This window comes from Macrotis lagotis, chromosome 4 (assembly GCF_037893015.1).
Source record: "Macrotis lagotis isolate mMagLag1 chromosome 4, bilby.v1.9.chrom.fasta, whole genome shotgun sequence".
Taxonomy (NCBI): domain Eukaryota; kingdom Metazoa; phylum Chordata; class Mammalia; order Peramelemorphia; family Peramelidae; genus Macrotis; species Macrotis lagotis.
The window spans coordinates 191,310,712-191,326,114 of NC_133661.1; the positions used below are offsets into that span (position 1 = coordinate 191,310,712).

The 15,403-nt window shown below is 36.0% G+C and overlaps 1 protein-coding gene across 12 annotated transcripts in view; it reads right to left on the bottom strand.

Moving 5' to 3' along the window:
* RYR3 (ryanodine receptor 3) overlaps positions 1 to 15,403 on the bottom strand; it is an 833,777-nt gene that overhangs the window by 237,815 nt on the left and 580,559 nt on the right. For all 12 annotated transcript variants that reach the window (XM_074235022.1, XM_074235021.1, XM_074235020.1 and 9 more), the window contains 2 exons: positions 13,257 to 13,377; positions 10,331 to 10,500 (listed from right to left, as the gene is read on the bottom strand). In XM_074235022.1, coding sequence (XP_074091123.1) covers positions 10,331 to 10,500; positions 13,257 to 13,377 — 291 coding nt within the window. The remainder of the gene's footprint in view (positions 1 to 10,330; positions 10,501 to 13,256; positions 13,378 to 15,403) is intronic.

Consider the following 15,403-nt stretch of genomic DNA (forward strand, 5'->3'; position numbering starts at 1 on the left):
TATAATTAGCAATTTTCATAATTATAAAAGACAAATCAATCAATCAAACTAGCTCTTCATGTAGCAATGAACAGAGGAAGCAGAATTGTATTGTGCTGGTTGAATTTGTAAGTATTGAAAGCAATTTACAAGGAGAATAAGTGACATAAAGGCATCCTTGTCTGAAGGGAGCATGACTGAATTAAGAAAAGTGTTAAAAGTGTTGAAAACCGAATACAGGGGGAGAGGGGCCAAGATGGCGGAGAGAAGACAGGCACAGTTCTAAAGTCTCCTGATCTCTTCCCCATCTATCACATGAAATAAACCTCTTAAAAGAAATCCGAACCAGGAAACCCAGAAAGAAAAGCCAGGAGAGGAAAATCTACCTCAGGATTCGTCTCCCGCAGCAGCCTTGGCTGAGTACCAGCAGGTGAGTCTGAGCTCCCAGGGAAGATCAGCCAGACCAACAGCTGAATCGGAACCAGGAGTCAGAGGGCACGAGAGCCGGACCTGCTGGATCAGCAGTGGGGCTGGACAAATGGGGCTTGGGTCCTCGGGGAAGCAGAGGTGCTGGTGTTGGGGCTGTCCCCCTGGAGCTTGGGGAAGGGGCCGCGGGGAGAGGGCTGGTGCAGGAGAGCTGCAGACACCATCCCGGGGCTCCTCTGGTCTGAGAAACTCTGAGCCCAAGCCTCCATTGCACTGAGGCCTCTTCTCAAACAAATGCAAATTATTTCTGCCTCAGGCCCAGATGTGTGAGCAAAAGAACCAGCCCAGCTGAGGAATGACCTCAGGCCAGGGTAAAGCCCACCATTGATTGAAGGCAAAAGAATTCAATAGCTCCAATTCCCCCCCATCAAGCAAAGGGAGAAGGCCTAGCAACCCAGGTCACAGACACCCCAGAGAAGGCAACCAGCACCTCCTACTGGCCAGCCAGAGAAACTGCACTCAGTAAAGCCTTTAGAGATCCCAAGCCCAGGTGAACCAGTCCCACCCAACTCAAGGTCTTAGCATAATGAAGAAGGGTCAGCTGAAAGGTGGATCCATAGAAAAATTCCTGGAAGGGAAAGACCCCAACCCAGAGAGACCTGGAACCTCTGAGGAGAATACAATCTGGTCTCCAGCACAGAAAGACTTCCTTGAAGAAATGAGGAAGGAGTTTAAAAATCAACTGGAAAATTTGAGGGAGACAATTAATACCTTGCAAAATGAGAATAATTCTCTCAGATCCTCAAATGAGCAAATGCAAAAAGAAATTAATTCTCTCAAAACCTCAATTGGTCAAATGGAAAGCTCTTTCAAAAGTAGAATCTACCAATTGGAAAAGGTTAATGAAGAAAACTCCTCCCCCCAAAAAATAATGGAGTCTACAGAAACTAATGACTCCACGAGACAGCAAGAGTCAGTTAAACAAAATAAAAAAATAGAAAAAATAGAAGCAAATGTGAAATACCTCATCAACAAAACCACTGACCTCGAGAATAGATCAAGGAGGGGAAACCTGAAAATTATAGGACTTCCTGAAAACATTGAAGAGAAAAAAAGCCTGGACTTAATATTACAGGATCTAGTGATGGAAAACTGCCCTGACATCATGGAATCGGAGGGCAAAGTAGTTATTGAAAGAGTACATCGATCCCCACCAGAAAAAGATCCTAAAAGGAAAACACCAAGGAATGTTGTGGCCAAACTCAGAACTATCAGATAAAAGAGAAAATCCTGCAAGCAGCCAGAAAGAAGCAATTTAAATATCAAGGAGCCACAGTAAGGATCACGCAGGACCTGGCTGCATCAACTTCAAGGGATCGAAGGGCCTGGAACGAGATATTTCGAAGAGCACGGGAGCATGGAATCTACTTCCCTGCAAAGCTGAGCCTTCTCTTCCAGGGAAAAAGATGGACATTTGACGAAATGGAAGAATTCCAAAAATTTCTGATGAAAAGACCAGAGCTAAACAGAAAATTTGGATATCAAACAGGAGGTTCAAGAGACACATGAAAAGGTACAAAAAAGGGGGGGGGGCGGTAAAAGGAAAAAAATGCAATCCAGCAAGTTGAAACTGAAACTGGCTTTATCCCAGCATGGGAGGGGGGCAGAGACTCTCATAAATCCTGAGATTCCTGAGAAATGTAACTCTAACAGAGAGAATATACCTAGCCAGAAATGCTGGACATCCATGACCTATCCATGAGACTGATATCTAATGGGATGTAACTGGCTTTAACTCCACTGGGGAGAAAGACTCTAATAACTCTCAGGAATTTGTACTCTATTCAACAGAATATACTGAACTAGAAGGGACAGACACTCAGAATTTTCTATGACTTAGATAGAATGATCTAAAAAAAAATACACTACCTTCCTAAAAAGGGGGACAGGAAAGAGACAGGAGGAGGGAGGGGATTGAATGGGACAAATCTCATTACACTAAGAGGTACAAAAAACCTATGCTAATAGAGGGGAAGAAGGGAGTAGAGGAGAAACACCTGAATCTTCTTCTCATCAGACTTGGCTTAAAGTCAACCTACACATACTCAGTTAACTTATAACACATCTAACCTTTCAAGAATTGAAAGGGGAAAAGTGGAGGGGGGACAGAGAAAGGGAAGGGGAGTGGAGGAAATAAGGGGAAATAACAATAGTCAGGGAAGGGAACAGGGAAAGAAAGGGGAGGGAGTGATATAGGAGGGAAAACACACTGAAGGGGGTGGTATTCAAAAACAAAATACTGGGGAATATGGATAAAAGGGGGAAAAGGGGTGAAAATACAAACAGAGGGAAGATAGCACAGAGGGCAATAAAAAATTAGTAATCATAACCTTAAATGTGAATGGGATGAACTCTCCCTTAAAATGTAAGCAAATAGCAGAGTGGATTAAAAACCAGAATCCTACAATATGCTGCTTACGAGAAACTCATTTGAAGCAGAGAGATACATATAGAGTAAAGGTAAAAGTTTGGAGCAAAATATATTTTGCTTCAGCTGAAGTAAAAAAAAGCAAGGGTAGTAAGCCTTATCTCAGACAAAGCAGAAGCAAAAATAGATAGTGTTAAAAGAGATAAGGAAGGAAACTTTATCCTCCTAAAAGGTACCATAGACAATAAAGTCATTTCAATATTGAATATATATGCACCCAGTGGGACAGCATCCAAATTCTTAGAGGAGAAGCTGAAAGAATTACAGGAAGACATAGACAACAAAACTCTACTAGTAGGAGACCTCAACCTCCCACTATCAGATCTAGATAAATCAAATCATAAAACAAAAAAGAAAGAAATTAGGGAGATAAATAGATTGTTAGAAAAATTAGATATGGTAGACTTATGGAGGAAACTGAATGGGGATAGGAAGGAATATACCTTTTTCTCTGCAGTACATGGAACTTATACAAAAATTGACCATGTACTAGGACATAAAAACCTAATGATCAACTGCAGAAAGGCAGAAATAGTGAATACATCTTTCTCAGATCACAATGCAATAAAAGTCATATGCAATACTGGGCCAAGGAGATATAGACCCAGAGCAAATTGGAAACTGAATAACCTCATCTTAAAAAATGAGTGGACCAAAAAACAAATTATAGAAAGAATTAACCATTTTATCCTAGATAAAGATAATAATGAAACAACATACCAAAACCTATGGGATTCATTCAAAGCAACTCTCAGGGGATATATTATAGCTCTAAAAGCTTACATGAATAAATTGGAGAAAGAGGAATTCAATGAACTAAATATGCAACTAAAACAATTAGAGAAAGAACAAATCAAAAATCCCCAATCAAATACCAAATTAGAAATTTTAAAAATCAAAGGAGAAATTAATAAAATTGAAAGCAAAAAAACCTATTGAATTAATAAATAAAACCAAAAGTTGGTATTATAAAAAAAACCATTAAAATTCATAAATCTCTGGTCAATTTGATTAAAAAAAAAGAAAGAGGAAAACCAAATTGCTAGTATTATAAATGAAAAAGGTGAATTCACCACCAATGAGGAGGAAATTAAAGTAATAATTTGAAATTATTTTGCCCAAGTTTATGCCAATAAATTTGATAATCTAAGTGAAATGGATGAATATTTACAAAAATATAAGTTGCCCAGGTTAAATGAAGAAGAGATTAAATACCTGAGCAACCCTATCTCAGAAAAAGAAATTCAACAAGCCGTTAGTGAACTCCCTAAAAAAAAAATCTCCAGGGCCTGATGGATTCACAAGTGAATTCTACCAAACATTTAAGGAACAATTGGTTCCAATCCTATATAAACTCTTTGGAAAAATAGGGAAAGATGGAACTCTGCCTAACTCTTTCTATGAAACCAATATGGTACTGCTACCTAAACCAGGAAGAGTTAAAACAGAGAAAGAAAATTATAGACCTATTTCCCTCATGAATATAGATGCAAAAATACTAAATAAAATCTTAGCAAAATGACTACACCAAGTCATCACTAGGATAATACATTATGATCAAGTAGGATTTATTCCAGGAATGTAGGGTTGGTTCAATATTAGGAAAACTGTTAGTATACTCAATTATATCAATAACAAACCTATCAGAAACCATATGATCATATCAATAGATGCTGAAAAAGCTTTTGACAAAATACAGCATCCATTCCTATTAAAAACACTAGAGAGTGTAGGAATAAATGGACTGTTCCTTAAAATAATTAGCAGTATCTATCTGAAACCATCAACAAGCATTATACTCAATGGGGAGAGGCTAGAGGCATTCTCAATAAGATCAGGGGTTAAACAAGGGTGCCCATTATCACCACTACTATTCAATATTGTATTAGAAATGTTAGCATCAGCAATTAGAGAAGAAAAAGAAATTAAAGGAATTAGAATTGGGAAGGAAGAGACAAAACTCTCACTATTTGCAGATGACATGATGGTCTACCTCGAGAATCCCAAGAAATCATCTAAAAAACTACTGGAAACAATTAGCAATTTTAGCAAAGTTGCAGGTTATAAAATAAACCCCCATAAATCCTCAACTTTCCTATATATGACTAGCAAGAAACAGCAGGAAGAGCTAGAAAGAGAAATCCCATTCAAAGTAACCTCAGACAGTGTAAAATACTTGGGAGTCTATTTGCCAAGATAGACTCAGAATCTTTTTGAAAACAATTATAAAACACTTCTCACACAAATTAAATCAGTTTTAAATAACTGGGCAAATATCAACTGCTCATGGATAGGTAGAGCTAATATAATAAAAATGACAATTCTACCAAAACTAAACTATCTATTTAGTGCCCTACCAATCAAAATTACAAAAAATTACTTTAATGAGCTGGAAAAAATTGTAAGTAAATTCATATGGAGGAATAAAAAGTCAAGAATTGGCAGGAGCTTAATGAAAAAAAATGCAAACGAAGGTGGCTTAGCACTACCAGATCTAAAATTATATTATAAAGCATCAGTCATCAAAACTGTTTGGTATTGGCTAAGAAATAGAGTGGTGGACCAGTGGAATAGACTAGGTGTAAAAGCAGGAGAGGATTATAGTAATCTGCTGTTTGATAAACCCAAAGAGTCAGGCCACCGGGATAAAAACTCTCTCCTTGATAAAAACTGCTGGGATAATTGGAAGTTAGTATGGAAGAAACTTAGATTAGACCAACACCTCACACCCTTTACCAAGATAAGATCCAAATGGTTTCAGGACATAGACATAAAAAAACAATACTATAAGCAAATTAGAAGATCAAGGACTAGTCTACCTGTCAGATCTATGGAAAGGGGAACAGTTTATGACTAAGGAAGAGTTGGAGAACATCACTAAAAACCAATTAGATGATTTTGATTACATTAAATTAAAAAGTTTCTGCACAGGTAAAACCAATGTAATCAAAATCAAAAGAAAAGTAGTAAATTGGGAAACAATCTTTACAACTAATGATTCTGACAAAGGACTCATTTCTAAAATATAGAGAGAACTAAGTCATATTTTTAAAACAAAAAGCCATTCCCCAATTGACAAATGGTCAAAGGATATGCAAAGGCAATTTACAGATGAGGAGATCAAAGCAATCCATAGCCATATGAAAAAATGCTCTAAATCATTAATTATTAGAGAAAGGCAAATTAAAGCTTCGTTGAGGTACCACCTCACACCTCTCAGATTGGCCAGTATGACCAGGAAGGATAATGATCATTGTTGGAAGAGATGTGGGAAATCTGGGACACTATTACACTGTTGGTGGAGCTGTGAACTCATTCAACCCTTCTGGAGATCTATTTGGAACTATGCCCAAAGGCAACAAAAATGTGCATACCCTTTGACCCAGCAATACCACTACTGGGTCTATACCCTGAAGAGATGAGGAAAAAGGGTAAAAACATCACTTGTACAAAATATTCATAGCAGCCCTGTTTGTGGCGGCAAAGAATTGGAAATCCAGTAAATGTCCTTCAACTGGGGAATGGTTTAACAAACTGTGGTATATGTATGTCATGGAATACTATTGTTCTATTAGAAATCAGGAGGGACGGGATTTCAGGGAAACCTGGAGGGATTTGCATGAACTGATGCTGAGTGAGATGAGCAGAACCAGAAAAACACTGTACACCGTAACAGCAACATGGGAGTAATGTTCAACCTTGAAGGACTTGCTCATTCCATCAGCGCAACAATTGTGAACAATTTTTGGCTGTCTGCAAAGGAGAGTACCATCTGTATCCAGATAAGGAGCTGTGGAGTTTGAACAAAGTACAAGGACTATTCCCTTTAATTTGGAATAAAAAAACCCCAGATGTCTTATGGTTTGATCTGGTTACCTCTGAGAATTCTGTTCTCTTTAAGGATATGATTTCTCTCTCATCACACCCAATTTGGATTGAGGTAAAACATGGAAACAAAGTAAAGACTGACAGAGTGCTATCTGTGGGGTGGGGGTGGTGTGAGGGAAGCAAGATTGGGGGAAAACTTTAAAACTCAAATAATATCTTTAATAAAAATTAAAAAAAAGTGTTGAAAACCACTACAGTCGCAAACTGTGTTTAAATTTGTATATATGATGTTCTGACACTAGGCATTGAGGTAAATTTCAGAGAACACATTTAAAGAACTTGAATAATTGAGTTTTTCAGTAAATAACTAATAACAATTCATGTTTATGTATTGATTTAAGGTTTACAAAATCCTTCATTCAGCACATCCAGTTCTGTCAGCAAGGTGTTGTTTGTCCTTCATCAAAGAAGATCATGACATCAGGGAGGTGATGTGAAGATAAGCAGGTGAATTGGATTTGAGTGAGGGGGGCTGTTCTAAGTCACCAGTCTCACTTCCTTCTCCAGAGACATCTGAGTCCAGTGGCCACATGTGTATCAGGATGATGAGATGGCCCTAGATGCGAGGCAATCAGGGTGAAGTGATTTCCCTAAGGATCCATAGTTAGAAAGTAACAAGTGTCTAAGGTCATATTTGAACTCAGGATCTCCTGATTCCAGAACTGGCATTCTATCCACTGTACCACCTAGCTTTCAGTAAGGCAGATAGTATAAATATCACTATGCTCATTTTACTGACAAGAAAATTAAAGTTCTGAGAAGATAAAAAATTTTCTCAGGATTACAAGCATACTAAGGAACTGTCCGAAAAAGGTAAAATGGCATAATGGATAGGATACCATACTTGGATCCAGGAAGATTTGGTTCAGAACTTGCCTCAGATTACTACTTATGTAACTCTAAGTAAACTATTTAATTTCTATGAACAACAGTTTCCTCTTCTTTAAAATGAAGGAGGCTAGATTTCATGGCCTTCATGGTCCATTCCAAATATAAGCCTATGATCCTATAAGATTTGAATCCAAGTTCAATGATATGAAACCATATTTCTTCTCCTACTGTGTATAAGTCTTTTTATTATATCTGTTTTTCAAAATACAATGGAAAGAGCTCTGATTTTGGAGTAAAAAAAAAACAAACTTGGGTTTAAATCAAAAGTCTATTTGTGTTAACTTTCCTGGGGCAACTTCCTTTGTAAAATGAGGAAGTTGCACCAGACAGCCTCTGAGGCAGCTCAGTAATACCATGAAGAGAGTGCTGATACTGGAGGCAGACCTGGCCTCAGACCTTGGGTAAGTCCCTTAGTCTCTTTTTGCCTGGCTTTCCCCAAATGTAAAATGATGAAAATAATAGCTCTTACCTCTCGTGGCTTTTTTGAGGATCAGCATTTATAAAGTTCCTAGCAAAATACCTGACCCATAGAAAGTGCTTAACAAATACTTGTTTCCTTCCTACCTTCTCCTGTGATCCCTATGCTTGGGATTATCACAATTTATATGATAAAACAGAATTATCTAATATGAATTCAATACTTTTATGATCACAGAAAGAAGCAGTTTAAAAGATATGACAGAAGAAATCACTGATTGGAATAGCAGGTGAACCCTGTTGAGAACTCAGAGTAAGATTTTTAAAAAAGAGTACCTATTCAGTGTTAAAAGATTGAGAGTAAGGCCTCCAATTCATTAAATAGAAACTGTTTAATAGAGGAAGCAATCCCATTAATGAGACCATGTACCTACTGAAGTATGGTTTTGGAAACCATTGACCTTAAACTGCCCAGGCATTCCTGGGGACACATATAATTATTAAAAATTGTGGCTCAAGATAATTGTTCTAAGTAAAAAAAAATAAACTCTTCTAACTTGTCATTTAGACAGGATTGTTAAAATGAGATAGGACAAACTTTTGATTTTTAGTTTCTTGAAAATTTCTTTTTTTATCAGAAATGAAATGCCATAGCTAAGGAGTTTAACAGAACATTTCAATGTAGCACTGAAGTGGTTGGATAAGCATGATGCTTGAACACAAATACTAGAAAAGCATATGTTATTTGTCTGATCTATTACAAATGATGTGCTTTCATCAGGGGCCTCAGGGAGTAATTACAAAATAATTAAGTCAGGAAATTCATTAAAAATATTCAGAGCATAAGCAGCTTCATTTGAAGCATTTTAATTATGCAAAAGAATTTATCAACCTGAAACATGGCTTTAGTAGCTGTATTGTACATTCTTTGTGTATCCATCTTTGCAAAATTCTTACTTCCTTAGACCAATACCTAATACCATATTCACAATATAGTTACATGTATATGTGAACTTAATAAAAAATTAGAAGAGAAACATCACATGTATCTCACAAATGAAGGTATGAGATGTATTTTTAATTAAATAAGAGATAGAGGCAATTACAAATGATGAAATGGATAACTTTACTTGAAACTGAAAAGCTGCTTCACAGATATTAGGAATCTAGGATAAAAATGGGAAATGATGAGATGGGACAAAACTCTTTACTAAATTTCTCAGTTAAGGGTTTGGTATTCAATATATATGAGCAAATAAATAAAAATGCACACACACACACACACACACACACACATATATATATATATAAATGTATATATGTATACTCACATTTGTGTGTATCTCAAACTAATAGCCATTTCTCAATAGACAAATTTGGTCAAAAGATATGAACAAACCATTTTAAAAACACCTGCAAAGTATTCAAAATTACATGAAAAAATGTTCCAAATCATTCTCCAAATCATGAGAAATGCCAAATCAAAATAACACTCAAGACTTCCATATTCTGCAAATTGGCAATTCCTTCATGGAAATAGGAGGTTCACAATTATTATACATCATACACATTTTCAAACTTTTTTCAATAAATGGATCAATGCTGACTTTTTTTTCCCTCCCTAAAACTGTCAATGGAATAGCTCATTGTGAGGGGAAGAGATATTTGAAACAAAGACAATGATATAAGAAACAGAAAATATCAATAAAAACTTATTTAAAAATATTAATCATCTCTATTTCATATATACCTGTCAGAATTCTCCCTTATTTTCAGTCTGAGAACTTTCTATTTCTGGATCACTAATTAAAATATCATTCATTCCAGAGACTGGGTCACTTTTTATCAGTATGATGAATTAAATTCCTTGAGCTTTAGCATAGGTTAGCCACTCTACTACAAAATTCAACCTCTTCCCTCTTTGGGTTTGAAAACAAGAAGAAAGAAAGTATGTTTTAAGGTCAAGGCTACTATTGGTCAAGCACTTGAATAATGTACTTGTGGGATTTGTTGTCCTGGTTTTATAATTCAGTCTCTCTCTTTTGGATGTGACATACTGAAATCTCTCTGTTTCTCAGTGTCTTGCATCTGTAAATGGGAGCCAGTATACACAGGGTTGTCACAAAACTATTATATGAATAAAAGCACAATGTCCATGAAAAAAAGCAAAAACTGAATTTAACTCAGCTACCAAATATAATCACAGTAGAAAAAATACAGTTTTTTTTTAAAGTAACTTACTGTATCCAGAGAGGCTGATACTCTTAAATCAGGCAAAAATCCCACCTCCAGAAGATGAAGGAGGAAAGTCTGGTCTTCAATACCATACACACGGTCCAAGAATAGCACCATGGGTGCTTTGTGGTCAGGGCAAAAGTTGGCAGCCATATCTGGCTCATTTACTGATCCATCTGAGAAACAAGGAGAAAAATATCATTAACCCTTTAAAAATATTCCAGTTCTGGTGGCAGAAGTCAAAAGCTGGTCTGTGGCTTCCCTCCAAATAAATTAATGGAGGATTTTAATAGATGCTGCTTCTTTGCCTTAAATTTTTTTTGTGCAAACGTCAGTATTTATAACAAATTCTCTAATTAGCCTTCATAATGTGATTGAGACAAAAGGTTAAGGGTTTGGTCAGGACACTGAAGAATGGAGGGGAAGAGTCTATGATTTTAACAGATTGAACACTCTTAGCTGAACTGCCCAATGTCACACAGCAAAGTCCAGGTCTATTAATTTCCTGGCCATTTGATTCTGGCAATCTCTCACTAAGAAAATTCATTATTTGACTCTTGCTGCTAAAATGCCTGCTGTTTGAGTTCCACATATTGCCTAACTTGTGAAAAAAGAACTCAAGTATTGATCAGAGAGATGAAGGCTAGATCAAAATCCTTAATTCATTATTGATTTGGTCTGTGATTTCCTAAAGGCCAGTATCATGATGCTGAGAACTATGTACATAAAGAGAGATGTGGCTTCTGATTGGCAGAGACACCTCTGAGTTCTGAGAGAAAATTTGAGAAAAGTAATTAAGAAGGGTCAAACATGTACTTTTAATTCTCTTTTTTTAATGGCTCCAAACATTGTTTTCCTAATTACATGCAAAGATAGCTGACAACATTTATTTTTTGCAAACTTTTGAATATCGCATTTTTTATTAATACCACATTTTTCTACCACCCTCTCTTCCAAACCTCCTCCACATGGCAGCAAACAATCTGATATAGATTGTAACATATGTAATTTTTTTAACATATTTCCATTTTAGTCAAGTTGAAACACAAAAGTTTTGAAGGATGTACTAAAGCCATACCTCCAACATGTCCTTTTATGCTTAGCACCTGAAAGCCTCAAAACTACTAAGAGGTACTCCTTTACCAACCTCCACATCATTCTCTGATGGTTGAGCTAAGATTTTTGTCTCACCTACAAACAGATATTCTGTCATATGTCAAATATGTATAAAACTTCTAATTTCTGTTGAATGTTTACTATTTTGAGATTTACTAGCTATCCGCAATTGTCATATATATATACATATATGTATACATATATGTATATATATACATATATATATGTATATATATATATATATGGCTTTTAAATAACCAGCAATCAGCTAAGCTATCCAGAAGAAACTAGGTGAGGGGCACAGCTGGATGGCGCAGGGGAAACAGCACTGGCCCTGGAGTCAGGAGGACCTGAGTTCAAATCTTGTCTCAGGCACTTAATAATTACCTAGCTGTGTGGTTTTGGCCAAGTCATTTAACCCCATTGCCTTGCCAAAAAAAAAAAAAAAAAGAATAAGCTACGTGTTATTTTCCTTAAGAGTGTCTAGGGATGGTAATTTAACTTACTAATTTGCCTTGCTCCTTTTCTTTATTATTTTCAAATCACTAGATTAAAGGTATTTGGTATATGTTTTATATATATATATATTTCCAGGCTGTCATAAGAAGAGGGAGTACTTAAACATTGTCCTCCTCTTGCTCCCCACAAAGTTGATAATTATAATCTCTCTTTGTGACAGAGTCAACCAGATTCCTAATAGCTATCCTTGTTACATGTGGACCAGTATTATATTTATATTAGTAGTATTATATTTATATTAGGTAGTAACAACATATAATCTACACATAAAGTAAATACAAGGGAATTTATAATGGGGGAAAGGAGCTCTAACCTTTGGAAAGATCAGGAAAACCCTCATAAAAGAGGAGTCAAACACTGCTGAAGCATTGACTTCAGACCTAAGCAGATTAAAGTATATTAATATTATATTTTATATACATGTACATATATGAAGTATAATTGGAAAATAGTTAAAAAGAAATAAAATAAAATGGAAAATATATAATTTTTAAAGTCATTAGTAGACCTTGTTTCTATTTCTCTAGAAATAGGTAAACCTTGAGTTGAACTTTGACAAAAGCTACCCAAATTATGGGCATAATGTTTAAGAAGGATCAAGGAACTTTAAAGAGAGTTGCACTGTAAATTAAACCATAAAAGCCATGTGAGGAATTAGGTTTAAGGACAAAACTTATTTCTATAAATTTTTTTGACAGTGAAAGACATGGGACATAGATAAAAAGAGATACCTGACAGTTGATCTGTCTTTCTGCCCTGAGATGTTTGCAGCTTATTTTCTAGAACAAATGGGCGTTAGGAATGACCCTAGAGGACACTTTCCCCCTCTCTCTTAACCTATTAGACTTATTACAGATAACTTGTAATAAACTCTTTTTTTGTGAGGCAAATGGGATTAAGTGGTTTACCCAAGGTCACACAGCTAGGTAATTAAGTGTCTGAGGCTGGATTTGAACTCAGGTACTCCTGACTTCAGGGCCAGTGCTCTATCCCCTGTACCACCTAGCTGCCCCCTGTAACAAGCTCTTAACAATGGCACCACTATTTTACTGAAAGGAAAGAATAAGTAACTTTTGTTTTGGGAGGGGAATAAGGAAAATTGAAGACATTGTAAAAGGAATGGATGCCTGTGTAACACTTAACAGGAAGTATGAGAATTATAGGAACCAAAGAAATTTCTCCCCTTTGATGTTTCTGTCAACAAAATTTCTTAGGGGAAAGCCTTAAAGAAACATTTAAGTGCTATTATCAGATTATATGCTCATGCACTTTAACAAAGTTATCATGATACCATTACCTTTGTTAAGTGTGGGAAGTTTCAAAGGAATACTGATAATCCCAACCAAATCTTCAGTAGGGACCAGGGAGCGAAGGATAGACCTGATTCGAATGGCTTCCCCTTTTCCTGTTTGAATAAGCTGTAAAAACAGAAACTTGATATTAAGTTTAAATAAACATATTTCCCTTAATTTTGCCCAAATTTCTTATTTTCTACAAGCATAAAGGGATCAAATTTCTTTAAGGTATATATCTTCATGCTATAATGGGTTCCTGTTATAACCCTAATATGATCAAAGGCAAAAAAAAGTTTTTTTGAATTGAATTAGAAATGCTGCAAGGGAGACAGATATTATGCCTAAAGAAATCATTTGATTTACTTGATGTGACTATTAATCAGAAATTCAGATATAGAATTGACATCAAATTTCATCTATAAATATTCATATTCATATTTTAACTGAATTCATATTTGAGTATTTTATGGTTTGGAAAGGGAGGCAAATATCCCATTCTCTACCCCTCTCCTGTCTTCCCCTCCCACCTCCCCCCACCCCCACCAAAATACAGAAATCATACAATGAGCATTAACAATACACTGACAACTCCACCACCGCTGACCACCTCCTGGTTATTATTGTTTTAATGGAACTTCAGGATCAATGAAGAGAGGCAACTTCGCATGATGATAACAACTGCATGGACCTCCCATAGCCAAGTGACATCTTGATGCTCTAATGAGGTAGGAGAATGAAGCTCAAAGTGGGATCTCTTTAGGCTTGAAGCCAGAGAGGTAACTTGAATATGTAGACCCTGTTTCAAGCTCTGAGACATTAAGCTTTTTATTACTTCAAGATAAGCCTAAATTTTTTTTTTGGGGGGGGAATATAGTTAGTTGAAGTGACAGCATGAAGGAATGGTCTATAAAAGCTGAAAAGAATCGAATGACATTTAATCTCTATCACACAAAGACTTCAAAGAACTTCATGGTGCTATTCATTTTTATTTTTTTTAAAGGAAAGAAAAATAAAAAAAATACAAACTGTGTAAAATGGGGATGAGTGAATAATTTGTCCCAATTCAGGTAGGGAAAGAACCAGGACTACAGATCATGAATTTTACTATTCAGTACAATCTTCTTTCCCATGTTACCTTTTTCCCATCTATAGCACATCTCTTTATAAGAATGGCAACAACAGTTCATTTTATATAGCACTTCAAGATTTTTAAATCCCTTTATTTCATTATCTCATTTTCATATCAATTCAAATTTCCATGAAGTATATTCTATCATTATTTCCATTTTGCAGATCAGGAAACTGAGCTCTGAAAGGTTAGATTTATTTGCCCTTTACCATTTAAGTAGTAAATGTCTGAGGTGAAATTAGAACACGAATATTTTGCACTCAAAGTCCAGAGAATCAGAAAAAAAACATATTGGCAGAAGGATATTACATATTATTATGCTTAGATTGTTTACATATTCATTAAATTATTTGATTATATATTATAATATAATCTATTGTTCACCCTTTCCTCCTTAATACTCTCTTTAGTTTTTCAGGACATCATTCTTTCCTGGTTCTCCTTTTACATATCTGATCACTCCTTCCCAGTCTCTTTTACTGGATCCTCATCCTGTATATGTCCTTTTACTGTAGATATTCTGTCCTGTGAAGGTCCCTCAGAGTTCCCTCTTCTCTTCTATATATGATTCCTCTATAGAACTTCACATGGTGATCTCAATAACTTCCATGAATCTAATTACCATCTCTATACTAATGATTCTCATATCTACCTATCCTGCCCCAACCTCTTTGATGACTTCCAATTTCACATCTCTAACTGCCTTTCAGACATCTCAAATTGGCTGTACATAAATCCTAAGCTAAAGATATCCAAAACACAACTTATTATTTCCTCCCTAGAACTTCCCAGCCTTCTACCTTCCCTTTTATTGTAAAGGGCAACACCATCCTCTTCCTCAGGTTCACAACCTATGAGTCTTTCTTAACTCTCACTATCTCTCATCCCCTATATTCAAGTGGTTGCCAAGACCTGTCAAGTTCACCTCTGCAACATCTCTCAAAAGTACCCTCTACTCTCTTTGATATTGCTACCATTCCAGTGTAAATCTTCATCACCTCGCACCTGTTAGTGTGACCT